This window comes from Colobus angolensis, unplaced genomic scaffold (genome assembly GCF_000951035.1).
Source record: "Colobus angolensis palliatus isolate OR3802 unplaced genomic scaffold, Cang.pa_1.0 Scaffold15, whole genome shotgun sequence".
Classification (NCBI taxonomy): domain Eukaryota; kingdom Metazoa; phylum Chordata; class Mammalia; order Primates; family Cercopithecidae; genus Colobus; species Colobus angolensis.
This window is the reverse complement of record NW_012114599.1, coordinates 12,334,379-12,355,686: the sequence shown is the minus strand read 5'-3', so window position 1 is coordinate 12,355,686 and position 21,308 is coordinate 12,334,379. Positions and strand designations below refer to the sequence as shown.

The following is a 21,308-nucleotide window of genomic DNA, read 5'->3' as shown; positions in this document are numbered from 1 at the left end:
GCTCAGGAGTTCAAGACCAGCCTGGGCAACAGGGTGAAACCCCGTTTCTACTAAAATACAAAAAATTAGCTGGGCCTGGTGGCAGGAGTCCCAGCTTCCAGCTACTGGGGAGGCTGAGGCAGGAGAATTACTTGAACCTGGAAGGCAGAGGTTGCAGTGAGCTGAGATCACGCTACTGCACTCCAGCTTGTGCAACAGACCGAGACTGTGTCTCCAAAAAAATAAAAAACCTCAAGAGAGGCCTCTGTATTGAGCATGACTTATTTTCTGTCAGTCATGTACAGCATTGTAGTGAATGGAGCAAAACAACTGTCCCTTCCCACCAGTCAACTGCCTCTTGGTTGTATATGAATTCTTTCCTTTGTAAATTTCTTTGCTTCATTTCTTTTAAATAAGAATAGTCAAGTTTTAATCTTTTGGTCTCCAGGGTGATCACATTATCAAAATGAGGGAATTTGGGGGGTGGTGGGGAGGGCCACCTGGCAAGATATTAGCAGAATAATCCTACAAAAAAAAGGCAGGTTATTTGATTACACCCACCCTCAGGCATTGAAAAGGGGGTGGGAAGTGAATGGAGGGAACACCTGACGGCAGCGAGCTGGGACTGAGGACAAAGGAGCGCACCCAGGACAACAGAAACATCCGAGATGAAAAACTAGTGGTTCTCCTCCTCTGGGCTTTGAGGTTGTAAGGAGGCTGGCCAAAAACTTGGGTTTACATTAATTTATTCAGTAAGAGTCTTATATTCTGTTTTCTTAGCTTGTTATCTTTTACTTTAATTTGAAAAAGAATAATGACACAAACCTGTTTTCTTGATTAGCTTTTAAAGGAAGACAATCAAGATCTAACCGGTCTGTAGTTTTGCCTCTTATTGGTTCATCACCCAATCAGTTTCCACCCCCTGCCCCCATTTCTTTAAAAATTACCCAGAGTGTCTGCTAAAGGGCAGATTACTGGCTCACGCCTGTAATCCCAGCACTTTGGGAGGCTGAGGTGGGTGGACTGCTTGAGCTCAGGGGTTTGAGACCAACCTGGGCAACATGGTGAGACCCTGTGTCTACTAAAAATACAAAAAATACAAAAAAATAGCCAGGCATGCCAGTGGTCCCAGCTGCTCAGAAGGCTGAGGTGGGAGGATTGTTTGAACCCAGTGAGGTGAGATTGTGCTACTGCACTCCAAATGCCTGAACTATAGCACATAGTTTATGTTGTATTATTAGTATATATCAGTATATAGTATATATATGCTATCTATAATATACATATATAGTATATATAATAGTACATATTAGTATATGTTGTATTAATAAATGAAGAACTCCAGCCCTAGAAAATGTAGAACCTCTTCAGAAAAATCTTACTTTTGTAGGGCACTTTACAAAGAGCTGTTCACATATTGTGTCCATTTAGATTATTTCTTAATTCCCAGTGCAGCTAAAAATTAACCTATCTTCCCCATTCTGTTTTCCTACAGTTAAAAAATTTTAGTTCTGTAAATTGTTTTTTACAATGCTTTCTTGCATTTTATCTCTTTCCTGTGTGCTTTATCCAATTTTGTCTTTGGTTCATCATGCCCCTTAGGCATGGCGTTTGAAAACTAGGTATGTAGGATGCCTAAACCAAAAAGGTATACCATAGTATTGGAGTCTTATTCCCATACAGATAAGCCATTCAAATTGTGGGAATGAATTTGAGTTATTAGAGAAATGATAATAGTAGTTCAAATATGCTCATTCAGGTTTACACATATCTGTTATTGTTAAATTTAGGATGGCCCGTACTTTGGAACCACTAGCAAAGAAGATCTTTAAAGGAATTTTGGTAGCCGAACTTTTAGGCGTTTTTGGAGCATATTTTTTGTTTAGCAAGATGCACACAAGCCAAGGTAATCACAATTCAGAAATTAATGCTTTCTGAAGGGGTATAGTTTTGCTAATCCATTTTATGTGTTAGATGGCAATGGCATTTTTGGAGAAATTGGTTCTTCAGATTCGATATTAGACATTTTTATGGGCATAACAGGAATCAAAGTATTCATTATTGTAGACTAGATGACTCTCACTTCTCCCTTAAAAATTTTGTTTGTGGGCTAAGGAAAAAATTTCATACCTCCATGGGTTTTACTACTGGGGAGGGGGGAGCAAGTGTCCTTGGTCGGGCTTAGTTTGGAAGTACAGATGGAGGAAACTTAGCCTGCCCATTACACTTCATTGTTTGGTAGACTAAGAAAGTAACTGGTTACTACTGTTTTCTCGGAGTAACCAGTTTTCTCAGGCTATAGTATTCTTCCTAGGCATCAACAGTGGGCACTAAAAGACTTTCACATGCTGTGGCTGAAAGTGCTTTAACATTTTTCTTAGGGAAATTGTGTATTAGAGCCCTCAACTTTTTAAATTAGGAAGTGATTTTTCCCTAAAACAAGGAATAGTCCTGGCATGATAGCTATCTTTGAAACTTGTCACATAGTCTTCCTCAGCGTGCTTTGTTGGAACGCTGTACCAAAATGCTACTGGATACTCACAAAATCTTTTCTTTTCAACTTTAAGAAAGGGTATAAAGAAAACATCCCAACAGTATTTAAAAGCAAATTAAAGCTTGGGATGAATTTTAAAAACTGGTCATGGCTGGGTGTGGTGGCTCACACTTGTAATTCCAGCACTTTGAGAGGTCAAGGTGGAAGGACTGCTTGAGCCCTGTCTGGGCAACATAGCAAGACCCTGTATCTTAAGGGGGGGGGAAAAAAAAAAGACTGAGTATGGTGGTGTGCTCCTGTAGTCCCAGCTACTCGGGAGGTTGAGGCAGGAGGCTCCCTTGAGCCCCAGCTATTTGACCTTGGCTGAGGTAGGAGGCTCGCTTGAGCCCCACCCAGGGAGGTCTAGGCAGTGGTGGGCTGTGATTGTGCCACTGTACTACAGCCTGGGCAACAGGGAGAGAGATCCTGTCTCAAAAAAACAAAAAGAAAAGATCGTTCCTGGATTACCAGAAGGACTGTAAAACCAATTTCTAATCTATATGGTTCCCATCATATGGACCCTAAAGCTAGCATTAAATTGTGGCTGTATGTGTTAATAATGAATTTCTCTTCATATCTAATTTCAAGACATCCTTTTTTCCATCAGATTTCAGGCAAACAATGAGCAAGAAATATCCCTTCATCTTGGAAGGTATGTTTTTCCTTAAGTAAAAATAAGTATAAAACAACTTCTTCAGGTAACCTATAAATTATGTAGTAATTTCTTTATAAGGGATTTCTAACAATACTATTCACATCTATTTTAGTTCTTCTGAGACTAAATTCTCATCTATACTAGTGAGAAAATTAGGTAATGGGCTAGTTTCTGAATTCTTCTAGTGGTTAAGAATGTAAACTCTGGAATCATTCATATATGAGGTGATAGAATCAAACCACAGTTTAAACGTTTGGTTTTAAAAGATCAGTTTCATCTCAGGTTTGCTAACTTCTTGGAGTTGTCTCTTTCTCTGTCAAGTAGATAAAGACTGAACAAGATGACATGTAGTTACATGAAATAGTGCTCATTACAATGATCAGAGACGCCAGGGCTTATATGTGAAGTCTGTAATCCTACTGTCTTCTTTTTCATTTTGTTATGTAGCAATATGGAAAAAAGAAGTTTTTTTTTTCAGTATGTTTAATTTTAACAATGTTTCCACATGACTTTATAAATGAGAGCTATTTTTATTTATAGTTTATTACAAATCCACTGAGAAGTCTGGAATGTATGGAATCAGAGAGCTAGATCAAAAAACATGGTTGAACAGCAAAAATTAGACGTAAGTAGAATTTCAATTTATAATTTACATTAATAACTCATTTCCTTTGCTTTTTAGTTTTTTGAGTGGTTTTAATCCTCTTCTTTTTAAAATGTTTCTTTTTCTTGATGATACTTTTTACATCTCTGTTGTGTAGCCAGTCATCACGTTCAGCCTCCCATCTAAGCTGTTTGAGACCTTTGGGAGAAGAAAAGATGAGTGTACTACCACACTGTAAACTCCTGGCGGTCCCACAGAACATGCTGCTGAGTCACAGGAACTTCTAGCCTGCCTTGGCCTGCCGTGTCCCACCCACTATACAAACCCACTGCTTGTTTGTTGCTTTTCTTCTCATATTTATTGTCAAAGATTAATGTTTCATAAAGAAATGACTAAGGAAGGAAAAGAAACAAATGCTCTAAAGATCTTCTTTCCCCAAGCACTTTTACTGGTGAAATAAAAACCAGTAACAATCAATATCAGAAATAATTAAAATGTCTATAAACATGTAAAGTTACTTAGCAAACTCATGCTATATAAAAATGGCCCACTTCCCTAAAAAAAAAGTAGTTTTTGTAGTCTGCAAGTTTTTTTTTTTTGCTGTATATACTTGTTAATCTTACATGTTCTCCTGAGAGAAGATAAAGCCATTCCTTCCACGTTGTAAAGTACCATGAAAAGGTCTTTCAAAAATATACCTATTAACCAGGCACGGTGGCTCACGCCAGTAATCTCAGCACTTTGGGAGGCCAAGGTGGGCAGGTCACTTGAGGTCAGGAGTTCGAGACCAGCCTGGCCAACATGGTGAAACCCCCTCTCTACTAAAAATACAAAAATTAGCTGGGCATGGTGGTGCATGCCTGTAATCTCAGCTACTTGGGAGGCTGAGGCAGGAGAATTGCTTGAACCTGGGAGATGGAGGTTGCAGTGAGCCAAGATTATGTCACTGCATTCCAGCCTGGGCAAGGGAGTAAGATGCTGTCTCAAAAAAAAAAAATCCAATTAAATTAAAAAAATTTCCTATCTTCTGAAGTTCTAAGCCAAAGCTATTTTTAAAACATCAATAAAAAAATTTAAGTTACTTACTTGCATTATCTTTGTTAGCCATGGCATTCATGCCAATGTTATCAAACTTGGATCCCATATTTTCATCCAATAGATGGCCAAACTTAAACAAAAAGATAAATTTATTAGAAAACTAAAAATAATGTAGAATAGCTAGACTCGTAGAACAGTACATTAGCCTTACCTCTTCAGCAGATACAAATAGGCTGGAATCATTGAAGTTTCTTTTCTTTTTTCTTGGCCCTAAAAAAATTTGTAAGTCTACATTATTCAATTATAAATCTAATGATTTTTTAAAAATGCAATGCAACATGATTTTATTTTAAAAATTATACTTGGGTAAAAACACAATTGCAATAATCTTCTAGCACCCTTAGGTAGCTGGCATTTAAATATAATTTAAGTTAGTATATAATATTTTTAAAAAGCTAACAACATCCTAATAGAACTGTTCAGATGACAAGAGTGTCGTCTTGCTTTTCAGATTTGGCCAGTGATCCAAGTTTACCCATAAGGGAAATGACACAGTATCAAGCAATAGTGAAATTATCAGTTTGACATGAATGGGTTTTGAAATACTTAAGACAAAACATAAAATTTAGTTCAGGGGTCTTATTCTTTGGAGTGTAAGGAAATTGACTGAAAGTATGTTTATTATGCTATAAATGAAGTTCTGTTTATAACACTGAAAGAGGTTCTCCTTTAAAAAACACTTACCTGTAGTACTGAAAGTATAAACTTTTCCTGAAAAGTCTCTTTTCCTGAAACAATTATTCAAACTCTGCATCTTTGATATCAATGTCTCTAGCAGTACTAGAGCCGTATTTTAAAAAAAACTTTACTAAATACACATCATAACATTCAGCTGTTATGTGTATTAACGCATTTAAGTGTATTAATACATTTTAGTAAATTTACAGACTTGTTCAGCCACAACCACAGTCTGATTTTAGAACATTTCCATCAACTTCAAAAGATCCTTGGTGCCATTTGTAGTCCTCCAACCCACCTCCAATCTGTCTTGTTTCTATGACTTGCCTTTTCTGGCTGTTTCATATAAATGGGATCATATGACATGTGGTTTCCTGTATCTGGCTTTTTTCATTTAGCATAACATTTTTGAGGCTCATCCATGTTGTAGTACTCCATGCCATGTTGTGGGCTACATAATATTCCATTGTATGGATATACCACATTTTACTTATCAGTTAATGGACATTTAGGTTGTGTCCACTTTTTGGCATTAATAGTGCCGCTATGAATAATCATGTACAAGTCTTTGTATCAGAGCCACTTTTGATAAAATAGTTTCTAAAGCATTTCATCTTCATTATTATTAGGGTGATGTTACTTGATAGCTGTATAATACACATTTGCATGCATTAGGAAGGTTTTTTTTGGGTTTTATTCATCCTGTAGCGATGCATCTGTGACCTCAAAGAGTAGGCACTTCTGTACTGTGCTGGTTCCTTAGTTTCTTTTATCCTGCCCTCGCTGCCACTTCAGCCTCAAGTGTGCAACACCATGCCTGGCTAATTTTTGATTTTTTTTTTTTTTTTTTGAGACAGAGTCTCACTTTGTTGCCAGGCTGGAGTGCAGGGGCACGATCTTGGCTTACTGCAACCTCTGCCTCCTGGGTTCAAGTGATTCTCCTGCCTCAGCCTCCGAAGTAGCTGGGCCTACAAGTGCGTGCCACCATGCCCAGCTAATTTTTGTATTTTTAGTAGAGATGGGGTTTCATCGTGTTGGCCAGGATAGTCTTGATCTCTTGACCTTGTGATCTACCTGCCTTGCCCCCCAAAGTGCTGGGATTACAGGCGTGAGCCACCACGCCCGGCCATTTTTGATTTTTTGTAGAGATGGCATCTCCTTGTGTTGCCCAGGCTGATTAAAGTTTCTATAAGGTATGTTTATTCTTAAGGATATCTACTCTAACACTTGCAAATGTAGGGTGATCAATCAGTAAATTAATACATCTGAATCAATTAATAAATCTGTTTAAAATTCCTTGCCTCTTTTTGTTTCAATCAGTTCTGTTGGGTATTCTTTAATCTGCATCCAAAACTATTATCAATTGAGATCTGAAATCCTTTCAGGCTAATGTCTTCTGAAACAGTACTTTACTATTTGAAACAAGCTGAGGGAGTATCTTTTTTAACATTAAAAATTTTTTTCTTCTCCTCAAATTCCTTTTATCAGCATCTTTTAATAATAGGCTCAGTAGAACTTGAAGTAAAGCAACACTTCTTTTCTGAGGGATGGTCTTGAGAAAAACTGCCTATATCTCATCTTATGCTAATATTAAAACAGGATCTTAGATACTCAAGGGAAGACAAAATCTGGAAGATAACATGTTATAATTTAAATATATATCAGTTAAATCATCTAGTTATCAGGGGACTAAGGAATTGACAGCAGTATCTGAAAGAGCTGATAAAATTTTGTAGGCACGAGTCTCTGAAAGACTACTACCAATATGTAAATGAAACTTTTTAAAACATTATTTTTAACTTTGCAGATCTATTTTTAGTCATCAGTATTTAGCAGTAAGCAGAAGCCAGAGAGGCACTTGAGGCAAAGTATATATAGTGCTTTCTACATTTTTATCAAAAATCTTAAGACTGTTACCTGATATAGCACTTTTTATTAGCACTTTGTAAGTGTTACACTGTGAAGCATAATCTTGTAATATATACTTTGAAAAATGTTAATATATTAGCAGAAAGAACAGTTCGTATCATAATAAAGGAGCACGGATTATTGCAAGGGTCAAATGGCAAAGAATAATGGTTGAGAAAAGAAAAAGATTACAGGTGTCTGAAAAATCCAAGGCTTTTATAATTGAATGGTTTAAAAATGAATGAGCAGAGATTAGCATGTGAATCTCTGGACTAGGTAAGGAAGATCTGCATTCAAATATGAGTGGGCACCATCCAATCTGCTGGGGCCTTGGAGAGAACAAAACATAGAAGAGGCAAACATGTCAACTTGCTGTGCTGAGGAGGAAAATGGTGGATAAGGGGACAGGACTAACATGCAGCTCCCACATGGATGGACAGAACAGCGTGTGGCAATGTGTTTAGTCTCCTTAATCAAAATAATTATCAGCTAAGAATTTGGTATCCAACAAAACTAAGCTTCATAAATGAAGGAGAGATCTATGCTGAGAATTCGCCACTACCAAGCCAGCACTACAAGAAATGCTGAAAGGAGTTCTAAATCTTTTTTTTTTTTTTTGAGATGGAATCTTGCTCTGCCATCCAGGCTGGAGTGCAGTGGTGCAATCTTGGCTCAGTGCGACCTCTGCCTAATGGGTTCAAGTGATTTTTGTGCCTCAAAAATCACTTCTGAGCAGCTGGGATTATAGGGGCTTACCAACATGCCCAGCTAATTTTTTGTATTTTTTGTAGATACGGGGTTTTGCCATGTTGGCCAGGCTGGTCTTGATCTCCTGACTTCAGGTGATGCCTGCCTGGGCCTCCCAAAGTGCTAGGACTTCAGGCGTGAGCCACTACACTCAGCCTAGGAATTCTAAATCTTGAAACAAAACCTTGAAGTACACTAAAATAGAGCCTCCTTAAAACATAAATCTCAAAGGGCCTATAAAATAACACAATGAAAAAACAACAACATCAAAGTATTCAAGCAACAACTAGCATGATGAATAGAACAGTACCTCACATCTCAAATAATAATGTTGGATGTAAATGGCCTAAATGCTCCTCTTAAAAGATACAGAATGTGAGATTGGACCACCAACCAAGAATCTGCTGTGTTCAGGAGACTCACCTAACACATGACTCACATAAACTTAAAGTAAAGGGGTGGGAAAAGATATTCCATGCCAATGGAAACCAAAAGCAAGCAGGAGTAGCTATTCTTAATATATCAGACAAAACAGACTTTAAAGCAACAACAGCTAAAAAAAGACAAAGAGGGACATTACATACTACTAAAATGATTAGTCCAACAAGAAATACCATAATTCTAAATATATATGCATCTACCACCAGAGCTCCCAAATTTATAAAACCATTACTATTAGACCTAAGAAATTAGACAGATGGCAACACAATAATAGTGGGTGACTTCAATACTCCACTGACAGCCTTAGATCTTCAAGACAGAGTCAACAAAGAAACAATGGACTTAAACAACATCCTAGAACAAATGGACTTAACAGATACCTACTGAACATTCTACCCAAAAACTGCAGAATATACATTATTTTCATCAGCACATGGAGCATTCTCAAGGATAGACCATATGGTGGGCCACAAGTCTCAATAAACTTAAGAAAACTGAAATTGTATCAAGTACCTTCTCACACCACAGTGGAATACAATTGGAAATTAACTCCAAAAGGAACCCTCAAAACTATATACAAATGCATGGAAATTTAATAATCTGCTCTTGAATGATCTTTGAGTCAACAATGAAATGAAGATGGAAATTAAAATTTTTTTTGAACTGAACAACAGTGACACAACCTATGAAAACCTCTGGGATACAGCAAAAGTGGCACTACTTTTAGTAAGTTCACAGCATTAAATGTCTACATCAAAAAGTCTGAAAGAGCATAAACAGACAATCTAAGCTTACGCCTCAAGGAACTAGAGAAACAAGAACAAATCAAACTCAAACCCAGCAGAAGAAAAGAAAAAAAGATCAGAGCAGAACTAAACAAAACTGAAAAAACACTATAAAAGATAAATGAAACAAAAAGCTGGTTCTGTGGAAAAATAAAGAAAATTGGTAGACCATTAGCAAGGTTAACCAAAAAAAGAAGAGAGAAGATCCAAATAAGCTCAATTAGAAATGAACTATATAGGAGAGACAACAACTGATACCACAGAAATACAAAAGATCATTCAAGGCTACTATGAACACCTTTATGCACACAAACTAGAAAACCGAGATAAAATGGATAAATTTCTGGAAATATACAACCCTTCTAGATTAAACCAGAAAGAAAGAGAAACTCTGAATGGACCAATAACAAGTAGCATGATTGAAACAGTAATAAAAAAAACTGCCAACAAAACAAAGTCCAGGACCAGATGGATTCACAGCTGAATTCTATCAGACATTCAAAGAATCGGTACCAATCCTACTGAAACTATTCCAGAGGATAGGGAAAGAGGGAATCCTCCCTAAATCATTCAGTGAAGCCAATATCACCCTAATTCCAAAATCAGGAAATGACATAACAAACGAAAACTACAGACCAATATTCCCGATGAATACAGATGCAAAAACCCTCAACAAAATACTAGCTAACCGAATCCAACAGCATATCAAAAAGATAATATACCATAATGAAGTTGGTTTCATGCCAGGGATACAGGACTTGTTTAACATATGCAAGTCAATAAATGTGATACACCACATAAACAATTAAAAACAAAAATCATATGATCATCTCAATAGATGCAGAAAAAGCATTTGACAAAATCAAGCATCCCTTTATGATTAAAACCCTAAGCAAAACTGGCACAGAAGGGACATACCTTAAAGTAATGAAAGCCATCTATGATAAACCCATAGCCAACATTATACTGAACAGGGAAAAGTTGAAAGCATTCCCCCTGAGAACTGGAAAAAGACAAGGATGCCCACTTTCACTGCTTCTATTCAACATAGTACTGGAAATCCTAGCCAGTGCAATTGGACAAGAGAAAGAAATGGCATTCATTCATATCAGTAAAGATGAAGTCAAACTGTCACTATTCACCAGTGATATGACAGTATACCTAGAAAACCCTAAAGACTCATCCAAAAAGCTCCTAGATCTGATAAATAAATTCAGCAGAGTTTCAGGATACAAAATCAATGTATGCAAATCAGTAGCACTGCTATACACCAACAGCAACCAAGCTGAGAATCAAATCAATTACTCAACCTTCCTTACAACACCTGCCAAAAGAAAAATAATAATAATACTTAGGAATATACCTAATCAAGGAGGTGAAAGATCTCTAAAAGGAAAACTACAAAACACTGCTGAAAGACACCATAGAGACACACACAAATGGAACCACATCCCATGTTCATGGATGGGTAGAATCAACATTGTGAAAATGACCATACCGCCAAAAGCAATCTATAAATTTAATTTAATTCCCATCAAAATGCCATCATCATTCTTCACAGAACTAGGAAAAAACAATCCTGAAATTCATATGCAACAAAATAAGAGTCTGCATAGCCAAGCAAGACTAAACAAAAAGAACAAATCTGGAGGCATCTCATTACCTGACTTCAAACTATACTACTAGGTTATTGTTACCAAAATAGCATGGTACTTGTATAAAAACAGGCATGTAGACCAATGGAACAGAATAGAGAACCCAGAAATAAAGCCAAATACTTAAAACCATTTGATCTTCGACAAAGCAAACAAAAACATAAAGTGGGGAAAGGACACCCTATTCAACCAATGGTGCTGGGGTAACTGGCAAGCCACATGTAGGAGAATTAAACTGGATCCTCATTTCTCACCTTATGCAGAAAACTCAAGATGGATCAAAGACTTAAATCTAAGACCTGAAACTATAAAAATTCTAGAAGGTAACATTGGAAAAACTCTTCTAGACATTGGCTTAAGCAGAGTTCATGACCAAGAACCTAAATGCACATGCAACAAAAACAAATAGATGGGAATTAAGCTAAAAAGCTTCTGCACAGCAAAATAAATAACCAGCAGAGTAAACAGACAACCCACAGAGTGGGAGAAAATCTTCGTAAACTATGCATCTGAGAAAGGACTAATGTCCAGAATCTACAAGGAACTCAAAAAAGTCAGCAAGAAAAAAATCCCATCAAAAAGTGGGCTAAGGATATGAACAGACAATTCTCAAAAAATACACAAATGGTCAAGAAACATATGAAGAAATGCTTAACATCCCGAATTATCAGGGAAATGCAAATCAAAGCCACAGTGCAATACCACCTTACTCCTGCAAGAATGGCTGTAATTGAAAAATAAAAAAAATTTCAGATGTTGGCGTGGATGTGGTAATAAGGGAACACTTTTACACTGCTGGTGGGAATGTAAACTAGTACAACTATGGTAAACAGTATGCAGAGTCTTTAAAGAACTGAAAGTAGAACTATCATTTGATCTAGCAATCCCACCACTGAGTATCTACCCAGAGGAAAATAAGTCATTATATAAAAAAGACACACACGCACATTTATAGCAGCACAATCTGCAATTGCAAAAATATGGAACCAACCTAAAGGCCCATCAACTAATGAGTGGATAAAGAAAATGTGCTATACATATACCATGGAATGCTACTCATCCATGAAAAGGAGAGAAATAATGGCATTTGTAGCCACCTGAATAGAGCTGGAGACCATTATTCTAAGCGAAGTAATTCAGGAATGGAAAACCAAACATTCTATGTTCTCAGTTATAAATGGGAGCTAAGCAATGACGATGCAAAGGCTTAAGAATGACATAATGGACTCTGGGGACTTGGGGGGAAGAGTGGGAGATAGTAGGTGATAAGAGTACACATTGGGTGCAGTGTACTGCTTGGGTGATGGGTGCACCAAAATCTCAGAAATTGCCACTAAAGAACTTATCCATGTAACCAAACACCCTACCTGTTTCCCCAAAACAATGGAAATAATGATAAATTAATGAAAAGATGATCTAGAGATATTTGAATGCAAGAAACAATTCAAAATGTGGAAAATAATTTCCACTTAACACCTTTCTTAAAAACAACCCCCACCCACCCCTGGATTTTATTAACCAAATTTAGGAGAGTTAATTTCCCAAAATGATAATGACACCTTTCACATGGATACTGCTTTTAAAAGATACTGAATGCATTTTCTTACCTTGAAATGAGCCAGCAAAGTCAAAATCATTTGTACCTTTTCTCTTGCTTCTCTTAGTATTGACTTTGGAGTGAACTTCAAGTTCTGTTACATGAAAAAATTTGCTATTAAGCAACTGAAAAACAATAGGACTGGAAAATATTACTCCAAGATATGCTAAAATCTTTATTCTAATGGAAGGCATTGTACTGCTATTCCATGTGGGTTTCATAATTCCACTAGCATAGGCTTGAGGACAGACTGAGAACAAGACTCTAAGAATTGGCATAGTTATAATATTTTGTGCAAGTACAAAATTTTCTAAATAGCTTCATTAGTAAGACCAAATAATATAAAACCCCTTAAAACAAGAAACTTCTGTTGTGGTTCAGAATAAGTAGAAGAATGTTAGGCAGGCATGTGCATGCTGGAGGTATGTGAAAGGACAGAAAGGTCAGACAACAGTCCAGAGACAATTCTGGGTGTTCCCTGCTAATTTACAACAAGATAAAATATTCACCTTCATCTATGCTGGGCTATGATGAATACTGATTAACTTTTATAGACTGCTAATTACTATTAAAAAATGGCAGCATTTCAGCTCAACATGTATTGTACAGAGAAGCTAGTTGCTGGTTAAAGTAAAAGTCCAAAACTCAAAAAGCTGCTTAAAAGAAAACACATACAACACACAATAAAAACCCTTCAGCTCCAAATAAGAAGGGAAAAGGTCCCATTTAAGTTTCTGGCTGACATGAATATTAATTTGAACACAGGGCTATATTAAAAACCTTTAGCAGAAAAACTAACTTAAGGCTGAGGAAGTGAGGAAGATACAGTTTATGTCTTATTTTAAAAAATGCTTACCTGGAACGCTCTCACTTTCATCATCTAACACATCCATGAATGTTCCTCCATCTTCATCAATTTCAGCAAATTCTTCATCATCCATACTTCCTAAAGAAACTTCATCGTCATCCAAGTTACCAAGTTCACCATCACTACCTTCTGAATCTTCATCTAATGTGTTATCCTTAGCTCCTTTTGTTCTCTTTTTCACGTTACTGGAAAAAAACACAATTTGTAATACAAAAGGAGGCAGTATTTTCTACAGTAGTGTTTTGTTGACTACTAGGGCAGTAGGCTATTAAATGACTTAGAAGGAGAAAGCTTTGCAGACTGCTTAGAGTAAGTAATAACGTGCTTTATAAAGGTCAAGGATGAAAGTACTGTATCCACTTTCTAAACTTGAATACATTTCCCCTTTATGTCATATAGTTCTGTGGTCTACTGTTCTGAGGGACAATTTGGGAAATGCTAGAAAAATAGGAAGGAAAAGATAGAAGTATGTTACCCAGCAAAATCCATATCATCCTTTCCAGAGCTGAAACAGTTATCATCTTCAAATGTGTCTGCCAGAAAATATAGAAATTGTGAGATACAACAAAGAATGAGAAGCTTGACATACATCTTGTATCTGAATAAATTATTCTAGCAGTCATGATTCTGCTGTTTATGACAAGTAAACACCAAAACAATATAAATGTGACTGTTGCTAGTATGTCTTAATAATGCATACAAACCTGTGAAATACTGATCTTAGTTAAATTCCAAAACTAAAGAAAGATCCAGTTAATTTCTGCTCTTTCTACAGTTCTTTTATGGAATGAGGGTAAATATCAAATAAAATGGTATTTAGCAATTGTATTCCTTTTTACTCTATTAGAACTACTTAGGTGCTCATTTTTAATAGGTGTGATACAATATATAACACCTCATGCTTGTAATCCCAGCACTTTGGGAGGCTGAGGTAGAGTGATCACCAGCCTGGGCAACACAGCAAGACCCTATCTCTATTAAAAAACAAACAAACAAAAAACAAAAACAAAGTAGCCCGGCAACATGGCATGTACCTGTAGTCCCAGCTACCCATGGGGTTGAGGCAGGAAGATCGGTTGAGCCCAGAAGGTCTAGGCTGCAGGGCTGCAGTGAGTTGTGACTGTGCCATTGCACTCCAGTCTGGGAGACAGAGAGACCCTGTCTCAAAACAAACAAACAAAACCCCCAAAAAACAACAACAAAAAAGTATGTAACATGTGAAATCAGTGTAAGTCTTTCCAATTTACCATGTTTTTTGTTTAAGTCTATTTTCAATCAAAATTTCTCTAGCTTTATGGATTAAAGATAAAAAAGATCAAACAGTAGACTATTGCTATCAATTACTACTGATACACTATATACTATAATAGATTATGAATGGTAAAAAGGATTTCTATTTCACATGAGATTTGGCTGTAACAATGAATAGACAAATATAAATTTTTTCTTATATGGACTACCCAAAGCACAAATCATGCATTTTTCTGGCGCAAACGTGGGTGAATTACCATATATCATAAAAATATTTCTTTTTTTTTTTTTTGAGACAGGGTTTCATTCTGTCACCCAGGCGAGAGTGCAGTGGCGCAATCTTGGTTCACTGCAACCTCTGACTCCTGGATTCAAGCGATTCTCGTGCCTCTGCTTCTCAAGTAGCTGGGACTACAGGTGTGTGCCACCACGCCTGGCTCATTTTTTGGTGTTTTCAGTAGAGACAGGGTTTCACCATATTGGCCAGGCCGGACTCGAACTCTTAACCTCAAACGATCTGCCTGCCTTGGCCTGCCAAAGTGCTGGGATTACAGGTGTGAGCCACAGCACCTGGCCCCAAATATTTCTTAATCTTCCACTGTGATATGCATGATATTCTTAGCTAAATGATTTTTTAAAACCAAGGCCACCTCTCCCACTAATGTTCCATGGTCTATTAACACATAGTAGTAGATTATTTTACAAAGAGTCAACACAACAAATTACCAATCAGTTTTTCAAATTCCTCATCATCCACGTCTTCTATACTTTCTTCATCTGCATCCCGTTTTTGTTTCTCTTTAACAGCAACTTTTTTATAATACCTAAAATAATATTCATGTTATATATTTGACAATTTTATTAAAGGTCTAATCTTACTATAATAAAAGCATCTATGACCAGTGGCAAACCTCAACTGTAAAATCTTAAGTATACTCAGTTGGAAATAAATGACTGAAATTTGTATGTAATATGCAAAAAATAGTTTAACTCAATAAAAAGTAGCTGGAATCTTTTAAGTGTAATACATTTCAAAGAATAATATTTTGTCAGCCCTATTCTTGTATTAGAATACAGCAAAACTTAGCCATGTACAGATGTAATCAAACCTTCAAAAGTATTCATTCTAAATGATTTTAAAAAACAAGCCAAATCAAACCTAATTAACCAGTCAACCAGATGAGATAAGAAAGTACTTTACTACCATAAGGCATTAGGTTATAATACTAGTTGGTTTAGGACTTATTTCTATAGCAGTGCACTGAATTTTTCTGAATCCATTCTAAGGGCCATGGTCTGGATAAATTACCCATGCTTTATCACTATATTAAACTAAGGTAGATTTTAAGCCTATAAAAAAAATTACTATAAAAAGAAATTAAAGGCTAAATTTCAAAAAGTCAGAAGCAGAAAACAAAATTTATATGCTAAATTAACAAAACTCCCAGATTTACTTTACTTTTACTAAGATATATTAAGATTAGCAAAATGACTGATTTGTAAATTTCCTTAACAAACACAGACACATCCTTTGATCTTTTCAAAATACGCTGATTTTGAAATTCAAAATTTAAATTTTGGCAGTTTCCCCAAATGAAACTATATTATGTATAGTACCTGTGGAAAAATACTTCATCCACTGGTATTTGGCTTTCTTCTTTTGCAAGGAATTCCTTACTGTTCACTACAAAAATAAATTTAAACATTTTAATGCAATATAGCAATTCCCTTTACTTAAGCTCTTAAGACAAAATACAGCATAATCTGTAATTCTAAAAATCTCAAAATTGTAAGGAAGGTGACAGAAGGGACCCTGGAGTGCAAGGGACAATCTCTGAAAAAGTCTGTGTGAAGACCCAACATTGGAAACTTCACTGGCTACAGCATAAAGTAGGCAGTACACAGCTGTCAGTGCAGTTACAGTGAAACAACAGGGTTCTCTTACTGTTCTTCAGTTGCATCTAGGACCCAAATTTCAAGAGAAATAAAAAATTCAAGGAGTTATTTTAATAAATAATCACTTTAAACTTGTCATTTTCAGCTCAAAAAATGACAAGCTTGCCATTAATGCTTGCCATTCTGGGAATAAACAGGAAGTAAACAAGAGTTTTCCTTTATACTAGGAAAACTAAGAAATAAGGAACTACAAGAAATTAGTTTTATCTCTTCAGAATAAAAATTTCTGACTCATCCTGAGTAAAAGGAGATTTGACTTTTACTTCTAACTTACTAACTGTGGTAAGTCCTTTTACATCTCTGGACCTCTGTGAAGTAAGTCACTGGAAATTAAATGATCTTTAAGGTCTAATTTAACCCTAGTCTTTGAACAAAAGGGAGATGAGATCTGTTATGCAAAGAAGTGTCTGCGTTGAATAGAATAGACTCAGATCCAGAAGATGGCTGGCGAATATAGAAGTAGGTTATTAACTAAGTTTAAAATGATGCTCTGTGACAAAACCAGCTGTGGGTTTTTGGGCTTCTAAGCTAATATTAGAGAGCTTTAAGATGGTCTGAATTGTAAGCAATAGTAATTATATACACAGGGGTTGTTGATGAAGCTATGGATGATAAAATGGTGATAACTGTCAAAGCTGGGTGATGGTAATTGGGGGGGTTCATCATACTATTTTGTTTACTTTGGACATGTTTCAAATTTGCTGTAATAACGTTAAAAAAAAGATGGATAATGTCTTTGGTGCTCAGGTTTTATTCTGATAAATTAGAACAAAGAATAATATAATTTATGCATTTTTGTCTTATACTGTCTTTTCAGTTTCAACTGTCTAAGCTTTATACTTACCAGGAAGATGACGAATATCCTTAATAAAATGTTTCCTTTTCGGCTGCATCACAACACTATCTGTGTTTTCTGAAATGTAAAATTATGACAGTATAATGCACAACCTAGTTATAAGCTCATATTGTTTATTATGTATGAAAAATGAAAACCAAATAATTCACTAAATAGAAGCATACCTTTGCCTTTATGGGGCTTTGGATTTCGGTATACAAATCGATCCAAAAATCTCATTAGAGTGAAATCCTGCAGGGGGTCCCCCGAATACTGAATATAGTTTCCCTGAGAAGTGGAGGGGGAATTTAAAAACTTAATTCAAATTATATCTATGCATCCAGGTAAGAAAAAAGAAAAAGATAACTTCTATTACATTGTATTGAAGATACAAATATGCAATAAATGACTTCAAATATCTCTCTCATGCACATTATACTTAAGAAATTAAACACATAGATACATATACACACATATTCTAGAATGTAATATTGATTTGATGGATAGACTAATAATATTAATAATGTAGGCCATCTAACCATTAATCACGAACCAAACCCTGAAGTGGCAAACACAGCAAATCGGAAAGTGAGGCAGTCTTTCTCCAGGAGAGGAGCTACAAGGTAATAAGTAAATAACTGCTGTGGCTTTCTAATGTCTTATTGCTTCCATTCAACTCAGAGTGGGAAAAATTATCTGCTGTTTTGTACGAAACAAGTCATTGCTCCTTTATTCGAGCAGTAAAATGTACAAGATTCTCTGTTAGAGTAAACACTGTATGACTAATTATCTAAAATGATTCTACTTTTTTCTTATTTCTCATCTTTTGATATTTTAGACTCACCTGAAGGATGGTCTTTGCAAAAAGGGCCACGGAGGGATGAAAATGCACAGATAACTAAAAAGAAAAATGTGAATAATATCAATATTTCTAAGGTTGATACTTAGTACATTTATAGCTTATTTAAGAAAATCGGGCTGGGTACCCTGGCTCACACCTGTAATCCCAGCACTTTGGGAGGTTCAGGCAGGCAGATCACTCGAGCCCAGAAGCTGAGACCAGCCTGGGCAATATGGTGAAACTCTCTATCTACAAAAAGTACAAAAACAATCAGGGCACGATGGTGCGCACCTGAAGTCCCAGCTACTCAGGAGGCTAAAGTGGAAGGAGTGCCTGGGCCCAGGAGGTTGAGGCTGCAGTGAGCCGAGATGGCGCCACTGCACTCCAGCCTGGGTGACAGAGTGAGACCCTATTTCAACAACAACAAAAAAGAAAATGCAAAAATTTGAAATTTAAGCCAATACATTAAACAAGTGATTCTCCAAACATTTTGGTCTCAGGACCATTTCATACACTTAAAAACCAAAAATTTCATCAGTTTCTATTTAACAGGGTTATATCTACAGACACCTATATTATAAAAATAAACAGAAAAATTATAAATACTTGTAGGTTCATTAAAATAACAAAGCTACTACATATTAATAAATAGCATATTTATGAAAAATAATTATGCTTCAGGACAAAATATATAGTGAGTAGCATTATTTTACAGTTTTGCAAATCTCTTTAATGTCTGGCTTAACAGAAGACAGTGGATTCTTTCATCTGCTTCTGTATTCCATGTTGAAATATACATAGAAAATCTGGCCTCACACGTGTAGAAAATAATCTTTCACATAGCTGTGAATTTCTTCTTTAGTACTATACCAAAACCAAAGATTAGTTGTAATATGGAATCTGAAACCCATATTCAATTGGCTTTTGGTACTTGCTACTGAAAATTATTTGGTCTACTTTGAATCAATCGTTTATCCACTCAAGAATTTGTAACATTCAGGTGGCACAGTGGCTCACGCCTGTAATCCCAGCACTTTGGGAGGCTGAGGTAGGCGGATCACATGAAGTCAGGAGTTCGAGACCAGTCTGGACACCATGGCAAAACACTGTGCTAAAAATTTAAAAATCAGCTGGGCATGGTGCCATGCTCCTGTAATCCCAGTTACTTAGGAGGTGGAGGTTGCAGTGAGCCGAGATTGCGCCACTACACTCCAGTTTGGGCGGCAACAGAGCCTTCTCTGTCTCAAAAAATAAAAAGGATTTGTAACACTGTGCATTGGTCATTGGAAAAAAACAACCACATGCAGTCCTTCCAAATGTTGGCACATTTCATTATACTTTACCACAAAAATCACATTGTTAGAACCACTGATTTCATCAGTAAAGTTTTTATAAATTAAGAAACTGTCAAGCCCAAGGTGGTGGTTACAAGATTTTAAAAACTTTAATCTTTGCTCGAAAGCTTTATTTTTGAATTTTATTGTTGACAACAAATACTGCCAGCTTTTTTGTTTCATTCATTTTCAAGAAAATGTCTCCCAAATACCTAAGTCTGAAAAACCAGTTTGTCAGTTAGTCTTTCATGAAAGAGCACACAGATGAGCTTGCAACAACTGGTAAGCACTTGTCCTTGAGACACATGACAACCTTCACATTTTAGGTAGGCAGCAGAGGTATGTTACGCATACTTGCTATATATGCACACAAAATACTAAAAAGACATATACTTTAGGGTCAAGGTACTAAAATCAATAATTCTCCCTGTGTCGTCATTCTTCAGTTATACTGGCTTTTTTTTTAACTGCACATATGTGGCAGTGATGAATATAGTGGCTTCTATGCAGCTTGGTGCTGTCTTTATTCAGGATAAGTTGCAGCAGTTTTACCTATAATTTATTTTATAGTATCAGTGCCACTGTCAACACAGTGATGAAAACAGATAATGTACTGGTATTACTATGGAAAGAGCTGTGGGCTGGGCACTGTGGCTCGCGCCTGGAACCCCAGCACTTTGGGAGGCCGAGGCACGCGGATCACGAGGTCAGGAGATTGAGACCATTCTGGCTAACACGGTGAAACCCCGTCTCTACTAAAAATACAAAAATAATTAGCTAGGTGTGGTGGCAGGTGCCTGTAGTCCCAGCTACCCGGGAGGCTGAGGCAGGAGAATGGCGGGAACCCGGGAGGCGGAGCTTGCAGTGAGCCCAGATTGTGCCACTGCACTCCAGCCTAGGCTACAGAGCTAGACTCTGTCCAAAAAAAAAAAAAAAAAGCTGTGTCCGACTCACTAAAAAGATACCAGGAACTCTTAGAGGTCTGGTCGCACTTTGAGAATAGCTGCATAGGAAGATACTTATCGGCTTTACACAAAAGTCACAGAAAGGTTATTAGAAGTATTAATTCCTCTTATGAATTCAGAAAAGTAACTTTATTTACAAAAAAATTTATCACAAAACTTTTCAGATATATCTAATGAATAAAGCAAAATTTATTCTTTTTCTCAACTCTACATGCAATAATCTACCTACAAAAAGCAACAGTTACAACCCATGTATAACATCCTTATTTTACATGCATATTTAAGATTTTCTACAAAATGAATACCTCACATAGTACCTTCCCCCAAATGTGGACTTTTAATGTTTATTAATGCTTATAATTATCATAGAAAAAACTTCAAGGCATTACACCCACAAGTACAAAAATATACAGCATAAATGAATTAAAAGACAATTTGAAATTATTTTACCTTTTTGAGTTCCCAAAGACTTGTATTTTCAGCTCCACAGAACAGAGGATTTCTACTGAATGGATCGTATTTATTTAACTGTTTTCCACCTATGAATAACAAAAAAATACGATTTCTCAAATGCTTTA

General features: G+C 36.3%; 1 protein-coding gene and 1 long non-coding RNA gene across 2 annotated transcripts in view; one reads left to right on the top strand and one right to left on the bottom strand.

The window, feature by feature from the left end:
• LOC105507469 overlaps positions 1–4,248 on the top strand; it is a 6,277-nt gene extending 2,029 nt beyond the window's left edge. Inside the window, exons 2-5 of the long non-coding RNA XR_001001107.1 lie at positions 1,770–1,885; positions 3,120–3,164; positions 3,708–3,792; positions 3,929–4,248. This is a non-coding gene — a long non-coding RNA (uncharacterized LOC105507469). The remainder of the gene's footprint in view (positions 1–1,769; positions 1,886–3,119; positions 3,165–3,707; positions 3,793–3,928) is intronic.
• Positions 3,674–21,308, bottom strand: part of CEBPZ (CCAAT/enhancer binding protein (C/EBP), zeta) — a 28,137-nt gene continuing 10,502 nt past the window's right edge. Inside the window, exons 5-16 of the mRNA XM_011935967.1 lie at positions 21,181–21,269; positions 18,435–18,488; positions 17,776–17,878; positions 17,600–17,668; positions 16,417–16,483; positions 15,526–15,623; positions 14,024–14,081; positions 13,537–13,733; positions 12,691–12,774; positions 5,021–5,079; positions 4,858–4,939; positions 3,674–3,969 (exon numbers count right to left, since the gene is read on the bottom strand). Coding sequence (XP_011791357.1) covers positions 3,830–3,969; positions 4,858–4,939; positions 5,021–5,079; positions 12,691–12,774; positions 13,537–13,733; positions 14,024–14,081; positions 15,526–15,623; positions 16,417–16,483; positions 17,600–17,668; positions 17,776–17,878; positions 18,435–18,488; positions 21,181–21,269 — 1,100 coding nt within the window. The 3' untranslated portion in view covers positions 3,674–3,829. The remainder of the gene's footprint in view (positions 3,970–4,857; positions 4,940–5,020; positions 5,080–12,690; positions 12,775–13,536; positions 13,734–14,023; positions 14,082–15,525; positions 15,624–16,416; positions 16,484–17,599; positions 17,669–17,775; positions 17,879–18,434; positions 18,489–21,180; positions 21,270–21,308) is intronic.